Source organism: Ornithorhynchus anatinus, chromosome 17 (assembly GCF_004115215.2).
Source record: "Ornithorhynchus anatinus isolate Pmale09 chromosome 17, mOrnAna1.pri.v4, whole genome shotgun sequence".
NCBI classification, from domain to species: Eukaryota; Metazoa; Chordata; class Mammalia; order Monotremata; family Ornithorhynchidae; genus Ornithorhynchus; species Ornithorhynchus anatinus.
The window spans coordinates 22,672,724-22,691,259 of NC_041744.1; the positions used below are offsets into that span (position 1 = coordinate 22,672,724).

The window sequence follows — 18,536 nt, forward strand, 5'->3', positions numbered from 1 at the left end:
TGGTGACATTTTGACCTTTGTATTTCACCAGAAGTGTCATGGGTTGCTTAGAGGTCTGAAGGAGAAGAGGCTGGGAGTAGAGGTCTCTCAGATTAAGATCTCTGCTGGATCTTCCTCTTGACTTCAAAAGTCAAGCTTGTTTGAAGTGGGAGATGGTCTCCTGTGTTGTTTAGCATGGTTGAGTGATTGCTTTGTTTATAATGTGAAAAAAAGAGTTGATTTGGCTAAATTGATGGCTCAAGCAAGTCTCCAGTTTGTTTCACAGATCCCTGGGTGTACATTTGGGTATATTGGGAAGCAGCATGGCACGGTGGAAAGAGCCCGGGCTTGGGAGTCGGAGGTCATGGGTTCGAATCCCGGCTCGGCCACTTGTCAGCTGTGTGACTGTGGGCAAGTCACTTAACTTCTCTGGGCCTCAGTTACCTCATCTGTAAAATGGGGATGAAGACTGTGAGCCCCACGTGGGACAACCTGATTACCCTGTATCTACCCAGTGCTTAGAACAGTGCTCGGCACATAGTAAGTGCTTAACAAATACCAACATTATTATTTCTGGCCCTGTTGTTGGTCCTGTGGAAAAAGTGCTACTCTAGGAATCATGAGACCTATTTTTAATAACATTGCTGTCGGTCAGCACTGTACTAAGCACTGGCAATCAGATCAGATACAGTTCTGGTCCCACACAGGGCTTGTAGTCTAAGTAGCAGGGAAGACAATTATTGAATCCCCATTTTACAGATGAGGAAACTGAGACACATGTAAGTTCACTGACTTGTCCAAGGTCGTACAGTTGGTAAGTGGCGGAGCTGGGCTGGGAACCCAGGTCTCCTGACTTGTAGGCCTGCACTCTTTCCACTAGGCAATGCTGCTCCTATTCCCAGTTTTACCTGAGGGGGGATGCCATCAGTGGTGAGAAGAGGTGGGACCAAAGACCCACTTAGGTCCTTCCCTGTATGTGACCAGGCTTAGCAGAAATCCTAAAAGATAGTGACAGCAAGATCCTATCTTTGGGTCAGTGGGTATTGTGGCTGAAAAGACAGATGCCTCACCAACTTTGTTCCACAGTGCGCTGCAGATTCTTGGCCCTTTGCTGTTTTCCAGACTTCCAAAGCCTCTGCTCCAGGTTAGCAAGGTCTGTCCTGATTGCTGTCACACAGGCTGATTTGCCTGCTGCAACCATGTTGCAGTGTGGCTTAGTGGAAAGAGCACAGGCTTGCGAGTCAGAGGACATGGGTTCAAATCCCAGCTCCACCACTTGTTGGCTATGTGACCTTTGGCAAGCCACTTTTCTATGCCTCAGTCACCTCATCTGTAAAATGGGGATTAAAACTGCGAGACCTATGTGGGACAACCTGACTACCTAGTATCTACTCCAGTGCTTAGAACAGTGCTTGGCACATAGTAAGTGCTTAACAAACACTATCATCATGATTATTATTATTATTCTCCTACACTGGGGCTACCTCTGTTTTCAACTCTGTGTCCTTATGCCCCAATTCGCAAAAATGTTTTCTCTAGGACAGCGACACATTGACAAATAATGGGGTGCTCTCCTACTTAGGAGTAATAGTAATAGTAGCAGCAACAGGATTTATTTACTGAGCACCCATTTGGTGCTGGGTGGCGCTAGTGACGTGGGAAGCAAAGAATGGAGAAGTGACACATCTCCTGCTCTCAAGGAGCTCATACTCTAACAGAAGCATGAGTAGAGTCTCTTGAATTAATTCACAGCATTTGGGTTTCCCTGTTTATATTTCATTGACTCACTGGAGATAGTTGCCTCTCCCATGTGACCTTGATCTTTCTATTTTTTCCTTCTTTTCATCTCAATGTAACTTTTGAATGGGATGTAAAAAATTTTTTTTTAAAAATCGAAGTCCATCTATGCCCCTGGGCCTCTCCCCACTCCAGTGCCATCTCCGGTATTTGGGGGTACTTTTTTTCAGTCTCCCAGGTGATGTTACCTGCCTATTCCCTTGCTGGTCATCCGATCAATACCACAGACAGATGTTCTTCCCACTTGTCCCAACCTTTACTTTATAGGCAAACATTCCTGGCAGGCGAAAGAGCTTTGTGTGTTTACTAAGTCCCATGCTCTGGATAAACTTTGAAGAGAAAGCTCTCAGTCCTTTCTGAGGAGACATGTTGTCATTCTTTCTATGCAGACCTCTCGTGTCTAATTTAAAGACTTCTCCCAGCCAGACTTTGAGAGCTTTGTTATTGTTTGTGTGATTACTCTAATTCTTCCAGTCACTTTCAATCTGGAATACAATGTTTGGAATCAATAATAAATTGTCAGATTAATGCTGATAGTGCACAATGGAGTCATGCTAAAACCATGGAGACAGGCACAAGAATTCTGCTTTGGTTTAGCACTGTTTTTAATATGCTGAGTAATTCCATTTTGTCTCACACTCCACCAAAAGTAGGACAAATATAGGACACTGATCATATTCAGTAAGTGGTCTGAGTGATCCTTGCAGTGAGCCATATTTCACATGCATTCAATTATTTACTAGTAAGTGCAAGTACAGTATGTCATGTCACCATAGGTTATTATGAAATTGCAGGTTGGAAGAAAAAGTACTTAAATGTGTCTTCTTGATCTTTGATGGATTTTGTCATCCTAGCAAAGATATAGCTGTTGAAACGTGTGTGTGTGCATTTATGGCGCTTGCTATGCTGAACACATATTTACATTTCTTATATTTATGGCTGCTTCTCTCCTTCCCAACCTAGAGTGAGGCTACATCTTTTCAAAGTAGCCTCCTGAATGGTCTAAGTTTAAAAGCTACATCCCTAAATTAGAAAGATGCCACTTGCCTGCATCAAAACTACCAATTATCATCACAGTTCATGACATCTCTGGGAGAGTTGACTAACAGAAATAACATCTAAACTCCGAAAGACCTGATGTTAATCTCAGATATAGGATGCATTTTTTCATATCTCTGTGAGTCCTTTTTTTCTGAATAAAGGGAGATATTTCAAGATCTTGAACATACTGAGATGAGCTGGAATCTCAGTTGAAATAGAAACCAATGAATATAATTCAGCAAAACCCTTCAAGTCATCTTGCTACTGGAATTCTTTTTTTTAAATAGGCTGATGCAGTCAATGACAGTAGGGTTCTCAGGCTGATTATATTTCCACTGGTATCAGAATGCCAAATCATCGTTGATGATCCGTTATCAACAAATTGGAACTACTGTTTCCTATTGTAAATGGTAAGTTGGAAAACTTGAAGGGTACTGTAAAGTGTTTGTACTTTTAGAATTCACGATGGCATGGTTTATAAAGGCTATTTTATTTTCTTATTTCCTCTTTTATAGAACCCTAACTCATGCTAAATAAAATTCATGAAAGCTTTTTCCTCACTGTACAAAGTGACGACTCTACGTAGTCCAACCTGCTCCATAATGGACTATGCGGCATGAGGAATTGAAAGTTTTAATATATCCATGGGGACAGCACATGCCACTGGGATTTCATCCACCGTGGCCAGACTGAGGCTCAGACCTCTACCAGTCTTATGAAAGCCAACCAAGGACTGACCCTTTGTTCCTTTAGAGTTACCCAACCCATCTTCATTAAATAGGAATTTTTGACACTTATTGAGGATTTCCCAAGGGCACAAAGAGTTTTGGTTTTTTTCCCCTAAGAACACGTTTGGTTCACGACCTGAGACAACATTTTTCTGACAAGTTACTGACCATCCAACTGTAACTCCAGTTTAAGTCCCCGTTTAATCCCTGTAACGTTCTGGAGAATGAGAGTCACTTGGTGCTAATCCCTGTGTTTGTTAATGAAACCCAGTGAGGTGTCCTATTTGTGAACAGTGATAAGCAAGCTTTTTTTCAAATTACATCTCCATTTCAGAGTTCATTACCAGACCCAACTGCAGACAGTACAGAATTCACCATGCAGAACTCGTTCATCTGACTGCTGTCTGGGGTGAACAGTGCATCCATTGCTCACCCCAAGAGCTGTAAATTAAACCACCAATGACATACAAATGTGCTTTGGAAATCAGAGACCAGGCGTGTTGCTGGGAAGTTGGGTCAGACTGTGGTGACGGTGCTTTGTGGGGCCACATCCCTGCACTGTGTGTGTGTGTGTGTGTGTGTGTATATATGCATGTGTTTGTGTTTATAGACATGTGGGGTAGGGGAGAAAGGGAGGGAGATTCCTGAGTAAACTTATCCTCCTGGGGTTTTCAACCCAAGGAAATTCCCTTTAAAAAGCCTGTTCTAAAGGCATTTCTGGTTAAGAAGGGCACAATAGGGATCCCCCAAAGTCTTCATGTTAGAAGTGTTCATTCAAACAAAATTCCATCTCAGTAAATCTCCCACTTTGAGTTTACTGACAGAGTTGCTTAATTATTATGAGTATTATAACCAGGAGGTTCCACTGAATGGAGGAGTGAGGAATGGAAGAAGACAGTGGGGGGGGGGTACCTGTTTTGCCTTTTGTTTAACAGTTTAATGAAATTAGTCTTTTCATTAGTTTTTTCAGTCAGATTTTCATATTTCTTTTCATTCAATTTTTGTTCTTGTAGACTTGACAGTTTCACTGTGCTTTTAACATTTTCAAGATGTAAAGGACAATCATGGCAGCCTTGAGGCTGCTATTAATTTTTTGTGATGAAAGAATGAAGTATGGCCATAGAAACGGTTCCTTTCTTCCTGTCTCAGAACAGCTATTCTGAGGAAAGGAAACTCATCTATAACTCTTTGTCAGTATTTTTATTAATTATGATGATTTTTTTTTTGGTGGGCAGAGACAGGAAATCACAGTCTATCGATCAGCACAACCTGATTTCCTCCTACTCCCAAGTGAAAAGAGGGAGGAGAAAACCAGAACAAGCCAATTTCAGGTTATGATTGAGTTTCACTCGGGCTAAGTTTTATGGAAGAGATGTTTTGGCAAAAAAAGTCTGTGAATTAATTAATAATAATAATAGTAATTATGATGGTACTTAAGCGCTTACTACGTGCCAAGCACTGTTCTAAGCACTGTGGTAGATACTAGGTAATCAGGTTGTCCTACGTGGGGCTCATAGTCTTAATCCCCATTTTACAGATGAGGTAACTGAGGCACAGAGAAGTTAAGGGACTTGACCAAAGTCATACAGCTGATAAGTGGCTGAGTCGGAATTAGAACCCACGACCTCTGACTCCCAACTCTGTGCTCTTTCCACTAAGCCATGCTGTTTCTTGAGACATTAGAGAAATGAATTACCTAGAAGTTTGGCAGTGCTGGTTGAATGAGAAGCAGCTTGGCCTACTGAAAAGAGCATGGACCAGCTTTCTAGTCAAGTGAAAGCTGATAAAGGAAGAGCAAACTTGGGTGTGGAACATGTGAGGGGGACTTGGTGTGGGGAGAGGGGATTTTGTCTTCTCACTCAAAATAACAATAATAATAATGATAGTACTTGTTAAGTGCTTACTATGTGCCAAGCACTGTTCTAAGTGCTGAACTGACTCATCCTTGACTCGTCCCTCTCATTCACCCCACACATCCTATCCGTTACCAAGACCTGCCGGTTTCACCTCTACAATATCGCCAAGATCCGCCCTTTCCTCTCCACCCAAACAGCTACCTTACTGTTACGGGCTCTCGTTATATCCCGGCTAGACTACTGTGTCAGCCTTCTCTCTGACCTCCCTTCCTCCTCTCTCGCCCCGCTCCGGTCTATTCTTCACTCCGCTGCCCGGCTCATCTTCCTGCAGAAACGATCTGGGCATGTCACTCCCCTTCTTAAACAACTCCAGTGGTTGCCTATCGACCTCCGCTCCAAACAAAAACTCCTCACTCTAGGCTTCGAGGCTCTCCATCACCTTGCCCCTTCCTACCTCTCCTCCCTTCTCTCTTTCTACCGCCCACCCCGCACGCTCCGCTCCTCTGCCGCCCACCTCCTCACCGTCCCTCGGTCTCGCCTATCCCGCCGTCGACCCCTGGGTCACGTCCTCCCGTGGTCCCGGAACGCCCTCCCTCCTCACCTCCGCCAAACTGATTCTCTTTCCCTCTTCAAAACCCTACTTAAAAATCACCTCCTCCAAGAGGCGTTCCCAGACTGAGCTCCTCTTCCCCCTCTACTCCCTCTGCCATCCCCCCTTTACCTCTCTGCAGCTAAAGGCTCATTTTCCCCTTTTCCCTCTGCTCCTCCACCTCTCCCTTCCCATCCCCACAGCACTGTACTCGTCCGCTCAACTGTATATATTTTCGTTACCCTATTTATTTTGTTAATGAATTGTACATTGCCTTGATTCTATTTAGTTGCCATTGTTTTTACGAGATGTTCTTCCCCTTGACGCTGTTTATTGCCATTGTTCTTGTCTGTCCGTCTCCTCCGATTAGACTGTAAGCCCGTCAAACGGCAGGGACTGTCTCTATCTGTTGCCGACTTGTTCATACCAAGCACTTAGTACAGTGCTCTGCACATAGTAAGCGCTCAATAAATACTATTGAGTGAATGAATGAATGAACTGTGGCATATTCATTTTTTATCTCCCCGATAGAGGGCAAGTTCTTCCAGGGCAAAGACCTCACCTTTTATCACCTTTCATTGTTTTTAAATGGCATTTGTTAAGCACTCATTATGTGCCAGGCACTGTTGGGATAGATACAGGATAATCAGATTGGACCCAATCCATTTCCCAATTGGGGCTCACATTCTAAATCCCCAATTTACAGATGAGATAGTGAGAAGTTGTGACAGGCAGCAGAGCTAGGATTAGAATCCAGGTCCTTCAGAGTCCTAGGCCTGTGCTCTATCCACTAGGCCATGCTGCTGCTTTGCCATCTTTTCCATTCAGGAAGCTGTAGGATTTCTCTAGGCCAGGATTGCTGACCTGTCCCCTTTAACTTGCTCCAGAACAATTTCTTTCCTCTCCCTAGTCCCTGTCAACACAGGCTCTGCTTTGGGCTTGGGTCTGGGGCATTTACATTTTTAACCACTTGTATCCATCTCCCAGCCCCACTTAGGCTAGGCTGCTGGCCCTATGGCTGCAACCCCCATACCCCCAACCCTAGAGCTGGCAGTCAGAGTGAGGTTGGCATGAAGGCTTCCTCGGGTTCCACTTCCAGACTGAGTCTCACTCCGTGGATGTCGTTTTCCACATTTGGCCCCAAATGTACCTAGCAGAGTCCCCAGGTTTCCCTCAGTTTTTCTCCTTCATCTTTACTGTAAAAGTCTTTTTTCCTTCAAGTTGGAGTCCAGGGGACACATCCCTCAAACCCCCTTCCCTTGTCACCCCTTCCATCTGCACCCAGAAAGAGTCTCCCAGATAGATACCTGTAGATTGTTCTGAAAGAACTTAGTTTTCTGATCCCCTCTCATGGAATTCACAAGGGAGATTCTGCAATAGCTTCTGATAGTCTCCCATTCTTTCTGTGAAAAGGAACTGACAAATGTGTACATTGCCGGAAGTCTTGTGGCCTGAGGCTGCTATCTGGCCTGAGACATCACAGACTGCTCACCACACAGGAGTACCTCTGTCTGTTCCACTTAAATATACGGGTTAAGGGGAGGGAGAGAGTGTGTGGCGCACGCACTTCTCAGAGACCCTTCTACCCTAGGCTGCCCTTTGAACCAAAGTTCCTGTCCTTAGGTCCTCTCCTGCCTTCCCTTCCACCTCCTTTTCCTCCTCTGCCTCCTCCTCCTCCCCTTTGATATATGTCCCCAACCTGGCTAATGACAGAGGTTGTTAGTACATCTGACACGTCACCAGTGACCCAGCAGAAGTAGTTCAGTTAGCCGAGCTCCCCCCGCCCAACCCACATTGGATTCACCCTGAGTTACGCTACCTGAAAAGGTTGTGTAAAGAGGAAGGGCAGGGACATGAGGAGGCAGCCTTTGCTTTCACAATTTCCCTGTTTTCTGCGTACATTTGTCTCTTGACAGAAGAGCAGAGTACTAGATTGGGAAGGGACAAACTTTCAAGACTCCAATTTGGCCTTGGGCCCTCATTTATTCTTGGATTTCTGGCAAGTCATTGAGCATTCTGGTCTTTCACTTTTGAAAAACTAGCCGTGTGATGGATAAAACTCACTTTTATATCAGGCGGGTTGGTTTTTAAAAAATTCATGAACGGAGGGTTTTAACTTGGTCAAGGCCATGCAGATCCTTGAACCAAACATTTTATTTTAATATCCAGAAGGCTTTCTTTGGTGAATGCAAGAAAAATGGTCTAGGACACAGATATGCAGAAGGAGGAGGAGCAGACCTTTAGCATATTTATTTTAAACCTTCTAGTCCTTTTACCAGCCGCAGAAGCTCTACAGATCCTGGGGTCAAATTTATAGCTTGGAGCTTATTGATCTTCAACATCATCATGAAACTGAATGGGAAAGCAGGAGAGGGATTTTCAAACCTCTCAGCTCATGTTCATATAGTCCCAGACCTATATGCTCCAATCAATCTAAAGTAATGAGCACCTTCTGCAATATAATTAGTAGACACTTTGCCTGCCCTCAAGGAACTTATGATCTAATGATAGGGAACTCCCAATCACACTCTCCAATCTCCAAAAACGGTTGCCCAGATCTTGTTGGGTTTTAGCCCTTGTCCAGAGAAATTGCAAATATGCTCCTTTCAAAAAGGAATTGGAGTCATTCATGAGTGAGGGATTCATAATGGATGATTTTAAGGACCCACTGTGGATATTAGATGGTCCATCTCTCACCTTGAGGATGGAAATAGGGAAGAGAAACCATCACAATGTTCCTCCAGGTATTCTTTGGTGCCACCGTTGAAGATGGACTATTTGGCTGAATTATTCCTTCTTCTGACTCACTGTGGCATTGCTTATGCTCCTGTGACAGAAACTTGACACAAAGTAAGCACTTAACAAATACCATAATTATTATGTTCAAAGTGCTGAGGTGGCTAAACAATCAGGTCAGGAACAGTCCCTGTTCCACATGGGGCTCATGATGTAGGAAGGAGAACAGATATTGATTCCTCATTTTACCAATGAGGAAACTGAGGCACAGAGAAATGAAATGACTTGCTCAAAGTCAAAAATGGTGGAGCTGGTCCTCTGGCTCCCAAGCCAGAGGTGTTTCCATTAGGCCATGCTGCTTCTGGGGTGTTGCTGCCCCAGTAGGGTTTGATTTGGTCGATCATAGCAACTCCCCCTATAATATTTCCACTCCCATCATTAATGTTAGTTAACATGCTTTAAGGACCTTGGTTAAGTAGTACTGTGGGGTGATGTTTGAGAACAGAAGTGCATGCATGCTAAGTCCAACAAGGGGCACCATGAATGGCAACGTACCCTTCTCCTAAGTTTATAGTCCGAACAAGATAGAGAGATTTGAGTACCAGGCAGAGTCAGAAGTGTTAGGGTATTAATGTTAGTTTATGGCCTGCAAATATGACCTCCCTGAACAAAATGTGAACATGGGCAAATTCTATTCCTGGGAGAACACTCTACTGAAACCACAATTCTGCCTCTTGTTTTTGTAAAATAAATGTCTCCCACATTTAATGGTTGAGCAGATGGAAAGAAAAGCTATCTTTAGCCATAGCGCAGCTCTTTGATATTCAGCTGACTGGCTTCACTTTAATCCAAACAGAAAGTGTTTAGTGTGGCCTACTTTTAGTGGAAAGGGGATTACCTAACCTTGAATTTTCCTTTGTGAGACTCCAATCTCTTTTTACTGAATGAATATTTTGGAAGAAGGCTCTGGGTTGGCCAAAATGTCACATGGACAGGGGCTGCTAGCATATAACTTGTGTTTTCAATTGATGGTCAATGTGGACAGAATACACCAATCCCATCTCAGAACCTGGCCCAAGAACCTTCCCATCAGCCTTTCAAATTGCTATGTGCATCTGAAACTTTGCACATCCCCCATGCACAATACCTGAGTTATTGAAACATACCCAATAGGAGCCGAGTCGTTTTTATTTATTTGCAGCAGAAGCTAATCCCAAAGATTCATAAAACATACTGGGGATAATCATACTGGTGTTTGTTATCTGGTTAGATAGAGAGGTGTTTTGACCACCCCCCTCCAAAGTGGGCACCTCCAAACTCCTTTGTAGGAGTAAAGAAGACTTAGGCCCCCCTGCCCCACTCTCAAGACTATTGTACCCTTCTGGGACCAATAAGAGGTGCCATATTTTATGGACAGCATTCTTCTCACCCTCCATGACAGTGTGGTAGCCAAGGTCACTCCAAGCACCACCTTCCAAGCTTGAATATTTCTCAGAGAGCAGTAATAACTTTCTCTTAAGTTGAAGAATCACTTCACTCCATGGGCTTTGAGTCTTCTGACAATCTTCTTTCAGAAAACAAGAATTTGGATGGTAAGTATGATACAAGATAACACAGATATCATAGAGCATGGCCTGAGAGTCAGGGGACCTGGATTTTAATTCTGGCTCTGCCAATAACCTGCTGTGTGATCCTGGGTAGGTCATTTAACTTCTCTGTGCCTCATTTCCATCATCTGCAAAATGAGGATTCAATACTTGTTCTCTTTTCTAATTGAAACGTGAGTCCCATTTGGGACCTGATTATCTTGTATTTACCCCCATGCTTAGTACAGTTCTTGGCACATAGTAAGTGCTTAGCAAATATTATTATTATTATTAATAAGATGTAAACCAGTTCCACTCATGAGGGCCTTTTTCACTTTATGTAAGGAAGTGCATAAAGATGTATGTCTTTTTCAAGTATTGCGTTTTACTTTGTTATTGTGGTTTTGCATATTGTGGAAGTTTTATGATTTTTTTTTAGAGTGGGTATTTAAATGGTCAGATTTTAAATGGCAAAGTTATTGTTCTTGAGATTCAGTACTTACCTTCAGCTCAAAAAATTTGGGCACATCAGAAAAAAAACGCTCATTACCACATTACCATAAGAAAAGAAAACATGCGTTCTGATGTTGAAGTCATATCCTGAGTGGAAAGAAGGAAGTACTAATCTAAGTGGACTGAAATTGAACAGATGCTGAGCAGTGTAGATGCTGCTTTGCTGCACTTTTCAGTTCTTTCTGTAATCATCGATCAAAAACTCACAGGATTGGGAATAAATCTAAATTTAAAATGTTGAAGAGAAAACCATCAAATGTTTCTGAGAAGGAGAAGCCCCAAAAGCCGAAGGTAAGGCAATTTTTCTTTTTTGTAATTAAAAGGAAACAAAGTCATTGCCTAAAAACAGCTGCTATGATATTTTCAGGCAAGCATTCTCATCATTTAATCATTAAGAAAATCATGTGTGGGATTGAGTGGTTCAGGCAATATGGAAACATTGAATTGCCACATTTAAAGCTGAATGCCACCTGACAATTATAGCATGAGGAATTTTTCTTACAAGGCTGTTTTGGCCATTTATATTTGTACTTGAGGTTTGAGTTCAGATCATCAACTCAAGGAAATCAGTTTGGTGGTGGTGTCTCAAGGAGGTGTTCTGAAAGCAACATACTGTATTTATACTGAGACCGTTTTTGACAATGTCTGTTTGAGTGTCTCTCACCTCTTGAAAGCATGTCCCTTTAATTATGCATTTCAGTTAGGGGAGTAAATAAGTGGCAACTTTTGCTAAAAATGGAATTTTTTGCCACTGTAAGTTAAAATGTGATAGCTTTGGCAGAAATCAAAATAGAGGTAAGTATGTTCCATAATTCTTTGCTTGAACTAAAATCGTTATGACTAAGAAGATTCCATTAGGTTATATAGAATAACATACCTCAGATAGAAAGATTTTTCAGTTTCAGAACACTGAGAAATTGCTTCTGTTTTCATTGCTTTAATATTGGATCATTTGATTTTTTTAAACCTGCAATGAAATGACACAATTGAAGACAGCATACATATATAACTGTTTAAAATAAAGATTTCATATTTGGGGTCTTAAGTGATGTAATAGTCAATGATCCAAAGTGTTTGTGGCATACAATAGTAAAGAATAGGAAATTTAGGGTATCATTTCATAATTTCTTCCTTTTTATCATGTTCTAAGTGCATTAATTCCATTAAATTCCTTGTGCTTACCAAGATCTTTCATCTCTTTATATATACATAGACATGTAAATATAGATATACACCCACATACAAATGGTTTATTTAAATATGCAAATGTGTATGTATATTTTCCTTAGAATGCATCTGGTAAGAATCATCACTAGAACTTATTTGTTTGATCTGGCCTATTTCAAGAGACACAATACACCACAATTTGAATAATTTCCAGTCTCTCATTCTTCTTCCTCATTTGATGATTTGACAAACTGCCCATAGTTAAAGGTAAAGCTAGTGGATAAAGTGGTACTAAGGAGTTTGGTAGATAAAGTAAAGCTGTTTCCATCTGTGTTATAATTTGGGGGAGGAGAAGCAAGTGGTTTTTTTTTTAATTTTCTAGTGATATAATTATTATCCTTCTGACAGATAATAAGGTTAGGCCCTGGGTATCTCGCCCTTCTGAACCCACAAGGAAACAATGAAGTTTATGAAGTGAAATCAATTTTAGGAACAGGACACAATTAATGGAATCCCAAATTCTTTTTCACAATGTAGACCCATACAAATTTAGTCTATTACTCTTCTCAGTATGGAAATTGTCTGTGACTACAGTTCTTGGTTTTCAGCCGTCCTGTCCCACATAAGTTGGTGAGAATTTGACCCAGTTGCAAAATAAGTCTGTTTTTAATGTAATTGTTTTGCTTAAGAGACTGAACTAGTTTACCATTTCTAGATGGAGGATGGGGTGTGGGGTTGGGAAGGCAGCAAGTGGCTGGGGGAAGAGGCAGGAGGAGGAGAAGGTTATAACCATTTAGTTGGTAACTCCCTCCAAATGAAATCAATAACATAACAGTGTTGGTTTCACCATGCATGAGAGAACAAAATGCATTTTAGAAGGAAAGTCAATGTGGAAATTTCCCAAATTTCCCAATTGCCTGCCTTACATAATTTCCTTGCTATTACGGTTTTCTAGGTCAAAAATCCAGATTCTTTTTATATGCTCTAATGGGAGTATTCTCTTTTAGCAATGAATTTATATTTCTTCATTATGCTTACCATTTTTCCATGTAAACTACAATCCTATTCATGTTTGATGCTTATTTTCTAAGGTGTCCCATGGAAAGTATTCACTGAAGACCTGTACACTCTGTGATGAGATAATAGAATATACCAAGAACCTGGAAGGAATGGGAGATAAAAGTATTTCCCCTTTCACCTACATCTGATCTCTCCCTTCAGTATAAGCTCCTTTCTTTTATCAAATGAGTGAATTAGTATCACATTCGATAAGTTTTTATTTGTAAAATTTTAAATGGAAGCCAGAAGCCACACTTTGGAGTCGTATTTCAGCCAAAATTTTCACTAAAATCACTGCATATGAGACACTCAGTATTTTCAGTTATTGTGATTTTCTGAGCAAGTCATCCAGAGTGGTAGGCATTGTGAAAGAATGACTGGATGATTTGCTACTGCCAAAATACTGGAGCCATGATCCAGACAGGAAAATGGCAAAAAAAGGAAAATAAAAAATATAAAATATTTTGAAATTAAACAGAAAGTCCATAACCCATGGCTGCCCATTTCCCTTTGTGTCAAGGAGAAATTAGCGTTGTTTTCAAGGCACTTCTTCATACATGCTTGCTACTCCATTGCCTCCTCTCTTCAGTTCTTCCAAACTTACTTTTTTTACTGCTCCTCACTCTCAACCCTACTGTCTCTGATCCCAATTGTTATATGAAGCCTTTCCCAATCAATTCCTGACACCCTAAGGCACAGAATCCCCACTTCCATCTGAGCACTTATTTATACCCATTTTCAGCACTTTCGTGTTGTGGTATATTGAGTTAAATCAACCAATCATTCAATTAAACATTTGATTATATGTTCAGCTATTTCATCCTGCTATATTCACTCTACTCTCTTATAAATTCTTATTCTTCCTCCTGCTCCCACTATGTGTAAATCAGGATATCAATCAGTGGTATTAAGTGAGCCCATACTGTGTGTAGAGCACTACTAAGCGCTTAGGAGAATTCAATAGAATAGGAATACAATAGAATAGGAGCTTACAGTGTAGAGGGGGGACCAGACATTAAAATAAATTACATATGGGGAGAATGGGAGAATATATTCATTCATCCATTCAATCAGTCATATTTATTGAGCCCTTACTGTGTGCAGAGCTCGATATTAAGTGCTTGGAAAAGTGCAGTTCAACACTAAACATTGATATTCCCTGCCCCCAACCAGCTCACAGTCTTCAGTGGGGGATACAGACTATCAATACTAAATAGATGAAATTAAAGATGTGTGCATAAATGCTTTGGGGTTTGGAGTGGGGGGGAAGAGCGAAAGGAGCAAGTCAGGGCAATGCAGAAGGCAATGGGAAATGAGGAAAAATGGGGCTTAGTCTGGGAAAGCCTCTTGGAGGAGATGTTCCTTCAGTAAAACTTTCCTACAAAAGTGCTGTGCAGCTAGAGTGCATCTTGTGTGCAGAGCACTGTGCTGAGCACTGGTGAGAGTACAGTAGAATTGGTAGTTAAGTTCCTTGCCCTCCAGGAGCTTGCAATCTTGCTGGGGAGACAGACCCTAAAATAAGTTACACATAGGTAAAGTAACAGAGGATTAAGGATATGTATACAAGTGCTATGGGGGTGGAGGAGAGGGAATCAAGGAGTTTAGAGAGTACAGACCCAAGTGCTTAGGCTACACAGAAAAGAGGGAGAATGGGGTGGGGAGATGAGAGATTAATCAGGGAAGGCTTCCTGGAGGAGCTATGGTTTTAGTTGGGTGATGAAGGTGAGTTAAATGTCTCTCATCAGATTGAAACTCTTAGTGGGCAGTGACTATTTCTTTTGCTTCTGATATAGTCTCCCAATTCATTCAATCAATCGTATTAAGTGCTTACTGTGTGCAGAGCACTGTACTAAGTGCTTGGGAAAGTATCCCTTAGTACAGTGCGCGGTAGGCACTCAGTTAATACCTATGATTTATTGATTGGTCTAAACTACACTCTGTTGAAAAGATAGCTCCCTACTAATACATTTTACCTGAGGTTTATCCTTGAATAATAAAAACTCAACTATTCATTCTATTGCAGAAATATACTATGCCAATTCTGGAAATAGCTCATTTTTACCATCCTTTTTATCTGAAATGTGTAATAAATGAGATGCCACTAATGTCCCAAATGCTAATTTTCACTAACAATGACTCAAGTGGCTTTGGTTCCCATTTGCATTTGATTCTAGCAATGATGAGAGGTGATGAGTTGATGATGAGCTGTTTTCACTGCATTGCCCGCTGTGCAAATTTATGCTCATAGGCAAGGATGACACACATTTGTGGCATGAAAGAATTTTCTGCATTGCTTTTTGGAACAAACCTGTTCATCGACATCTGTTTTAACTATGAACTAACCCAAACCTCAAGAGAACATCCAGGGCACCTCGCCCAATATTTATTTTACAGCTAAATGAATGCACTGTACTACTCATGCCAGGTGGTTTTGCACATAGTGTGTACCGCAAGAGAAACACATCACTTTGCTTTAGACTTGTCTTCCTCCTAAGACAGGGGGAAATGGAGGTTAAGGTTAGAGAAGCTGTGTTTATTATTACTTTGTTGAGGTCTGACCAGACTCCTCGGCATAAGTACTGTGTCTTTTTCTGGATCGTCACTCTCCGGAGCAACTGCTCAGGCTTGGTGATGGCAAATACATTCTGAAACATTGCCTTTTCTGGTGCAGAAGTTGTTGGGTCAAGTTGGTTCTTTTTTGCGTGTGATCTATTGCAAGACTGGATGGTGGTGTGTGACAACATCCACATTCCCATGATTTCTTGTCCAAGTGCAGTCACTCTGCTGAAGCAAGAATTCTAAAACATTTGTTTTTGTCTGTTTTCTTCAGAAACTTTTGTGTACGCCACTGAACCTTCTCTCTCCAAAATCCCAAGTCATCTTGGGGTCGATGTCCCGAGGATATCTTGGGATTGAAGAACCTTGAAATATTCACATCCGACTCCCATGACCCACAGATAAGCTAGAGCTGTTTCCAGGAGTTAACAGATCATAAATCTCTGGTCATTTTCTAGGCTTTTGTTCCCTGGGATGAAAGTTATAACCCTAAAAGGATTGTTGGTTTCCAGTACTCTCCTTTGGATGATTGGCTTCAAAAATTGTTTGGTGGTCAGGTGGATAGACATGATCAGGTGAATCAATCCATCATTGTTCAGTAGTATTTATGGAGCACCTGCTGGGTGTAGAACTCTCTTCTAGATGATTGGGAGAGTACAGTGGAGCTACCAGACAGATCCCTGTCCTCAATGAGCTTACATTCTAGTGTAGGAGACCAATGCTAAAATTCACAAGTCAGAGGAAGAAGGTGAAGAGGACATTTACAGGAGTTAGTATTCAAGTAGCAGGGTGTGATCCATCTGTGCTAACTGCTAAGGGAAATTGTGAGAACTCAGGGGCTGTTAAACTACTGAAGTGGCAGTTGTGGGAAGGTCTCCAGGGGGAGATGTGATTTTGGGATGGCTTTGAAGATGGGGAAGTGCTTTCCTTCCCCTCCTTTTTTCATCATTCCCATCCTACTACTCCTCTACTTATTGAGTACTCCCCAAAACAGAGCACCTTACTAGACAATCCTATTTAAATGACTAGGATTCAAAATGTGCAATGAATTCTGGAAATCTATTGCTCATGAGTAAACTGGACCTATTGTTGCTGCTTCACAACTGAAAATTATCATTATTATTATTATGGTATTTACTGAGCACTTACTATGTGGCTTGCACTGTACTGGATACTGGGGTAGATAGAAGATAATCAGGTGGGATACATTCCTTGCCTCACACGAGACTCACATTCTAAGAAGAAGGGCAATCCGTGGGCTTTGGTTATTATGACAGTCTTTTGCTTAGTGGGCAGGGAACGTATCTGCTAATGCTCTTTGTACTCTCCCAAGTGTTTAGAACAGTGCTCTGCATGGAGTGAGTGCTCAATACCATTGATCAATTGACAAGCAGGCCATTTGCTATCACACCTGGAGCAGCTTATCCTCCCCTCACCTCCATCAAATTAGGTCACCGGAATGATAAAAATAAAGGCTGACCAAAATGAATAACAATGAGTAAAGTAGTTCTAGCTTCCAGATTTCAGTGAGAAAAAAACCTAGGCAGAGCTTCTGTGGCCCATCTGAGTTGTTCAAAATTGCTGGCCCCCTCCATGTATCTCCAAGAACTCCTCTGGCCCTTCCTGGGCCTCCTGGACAGTCTGCGCTTGTGCTGCTCTTGAAAGGGGTTTTTATTTTCATGTGTTGAACTCTCAGGCCAGTGGCCAATAGGTGAGGAGCAAGAATGGTCAAGAATGGAGCGGGTTTAGGTCTGATCATATTAGCAAATGTAACAGCTCTTCAACTTCCACGTTCTGTGTCCTGAGACACTTCCTTCTTCTACGCTCTCTCTCCCTGTGATGGAACTTTAAGGTCAGCAGGTAGTTGGGAACTGGGCTGAAGAGACAGGCTACTTTGAGGGCATAACACAACCCAAGAGAATATGCGAGTAAAATGAGTGATTAAGAGGTAAATGAGGAATGATAGAAGCAGCCCTTTCTGTCACTTGGGCCCTATCACCTTATCGTATCTTTTTCGGCTGCAGGAGCTTATCCAGAAGAATATCATAAAATCTCTTCCCAGCCTACCAATACACTGGGTCTGGAAAGATCAATTAAATCAGACACACTTATCTTTTTAATCTTTTTCTGCCTTGCTTTTGAGATAAATGACTTCATTTTCCCCGTAGATTGTGTTTTTTTAATAATAGAATCAAGTCCGTGCTCTACATATCTAGCTCTCCAAAATTCTCCTCACAAAATAGATTCATTTTTCTTCATTTCCTGGCAGAAAAGACTTGGGTGGACTTAAAGGCCCGTGACCTTCCTAAGTCGAGAGCTAAAATGTTCACTATCGGAGTTGATGAGTATGAACAAGGGATGTTTTTAAGCTGTCTCCTATAATGTGGGTAGTGATTCTCATGGAGATGGAGCTATTTTTTTCTCACAGCTCATCCAATTCCTTCCTTTTCATCACTGAAAGTTCTTAGAACCCCACCTCCTCCAGGCAGCTTTCCCCGGATAGCTCAATGTGAAGTATCCTTAGCTGTCTCCAACTTCATCTAGTCAGAGAGTTACACCTGTGCTATCCCTTGGCATAAAATTATTAGGATGATGTGCCAATGTTAATACAGTTGCTTTTTAGTTGCTTGTCTTATTCTATTCATATTTACTATAGAAAATACTAGAAAAGGCACAATGCCAGGAAACCAGGACCATGGTAAAATGCTTCCCCAGTTGAGCCATGGTAAAACAGTCAGCCTATTCATAAGGTCCCACAAAATGCTGAAGTCCCTGGGAAAGGTAGAGGAAGTCAAGATTGGCAGTATGTATCTGGCAAGCCAAAAAGCTGCCTAATTAAAGGCAGAGAAAACATATTTTAGAACAGCATATTGTGAGCAGAGCATAACCAGTTTGATGTGATGATGGATGTTTTTTGCATTTTGATCGA

General features: G+C 41.7%; 1 protein-coding gene across 2 annotated transcripts in view; it reads left to right on the forward strand.

Moving 5' to 3' along the window:
• SAMSN1 (SAM domain, SH3 domain and nuclear localization signals 1) overlaps positions 1-18,536 on the forward strand; it is a 188,404-nt gene that overhangs the window by 132,511 nt on the left and 37,357 nt on the right. The window contains exon 1 of one of the 2 annotated variants that reach the window (XM_007669507.4): positions 10,941-11,116. The exons of the other annotated variant lie outside the window; for it this stretch is intronic. Within the exon in view, the coding sequence (XP_007667697.1) occupies positions 11,060-11,116 (57 nt within the window). The 5' untranslated portion in view covers positions 10,941-11,059. Of the gene's footprint in view, positions 1-10,940; positions 11,117-18,536 lie in introns of those variants that run through there. 2 annotated transcript variants of the gene reach the window in all.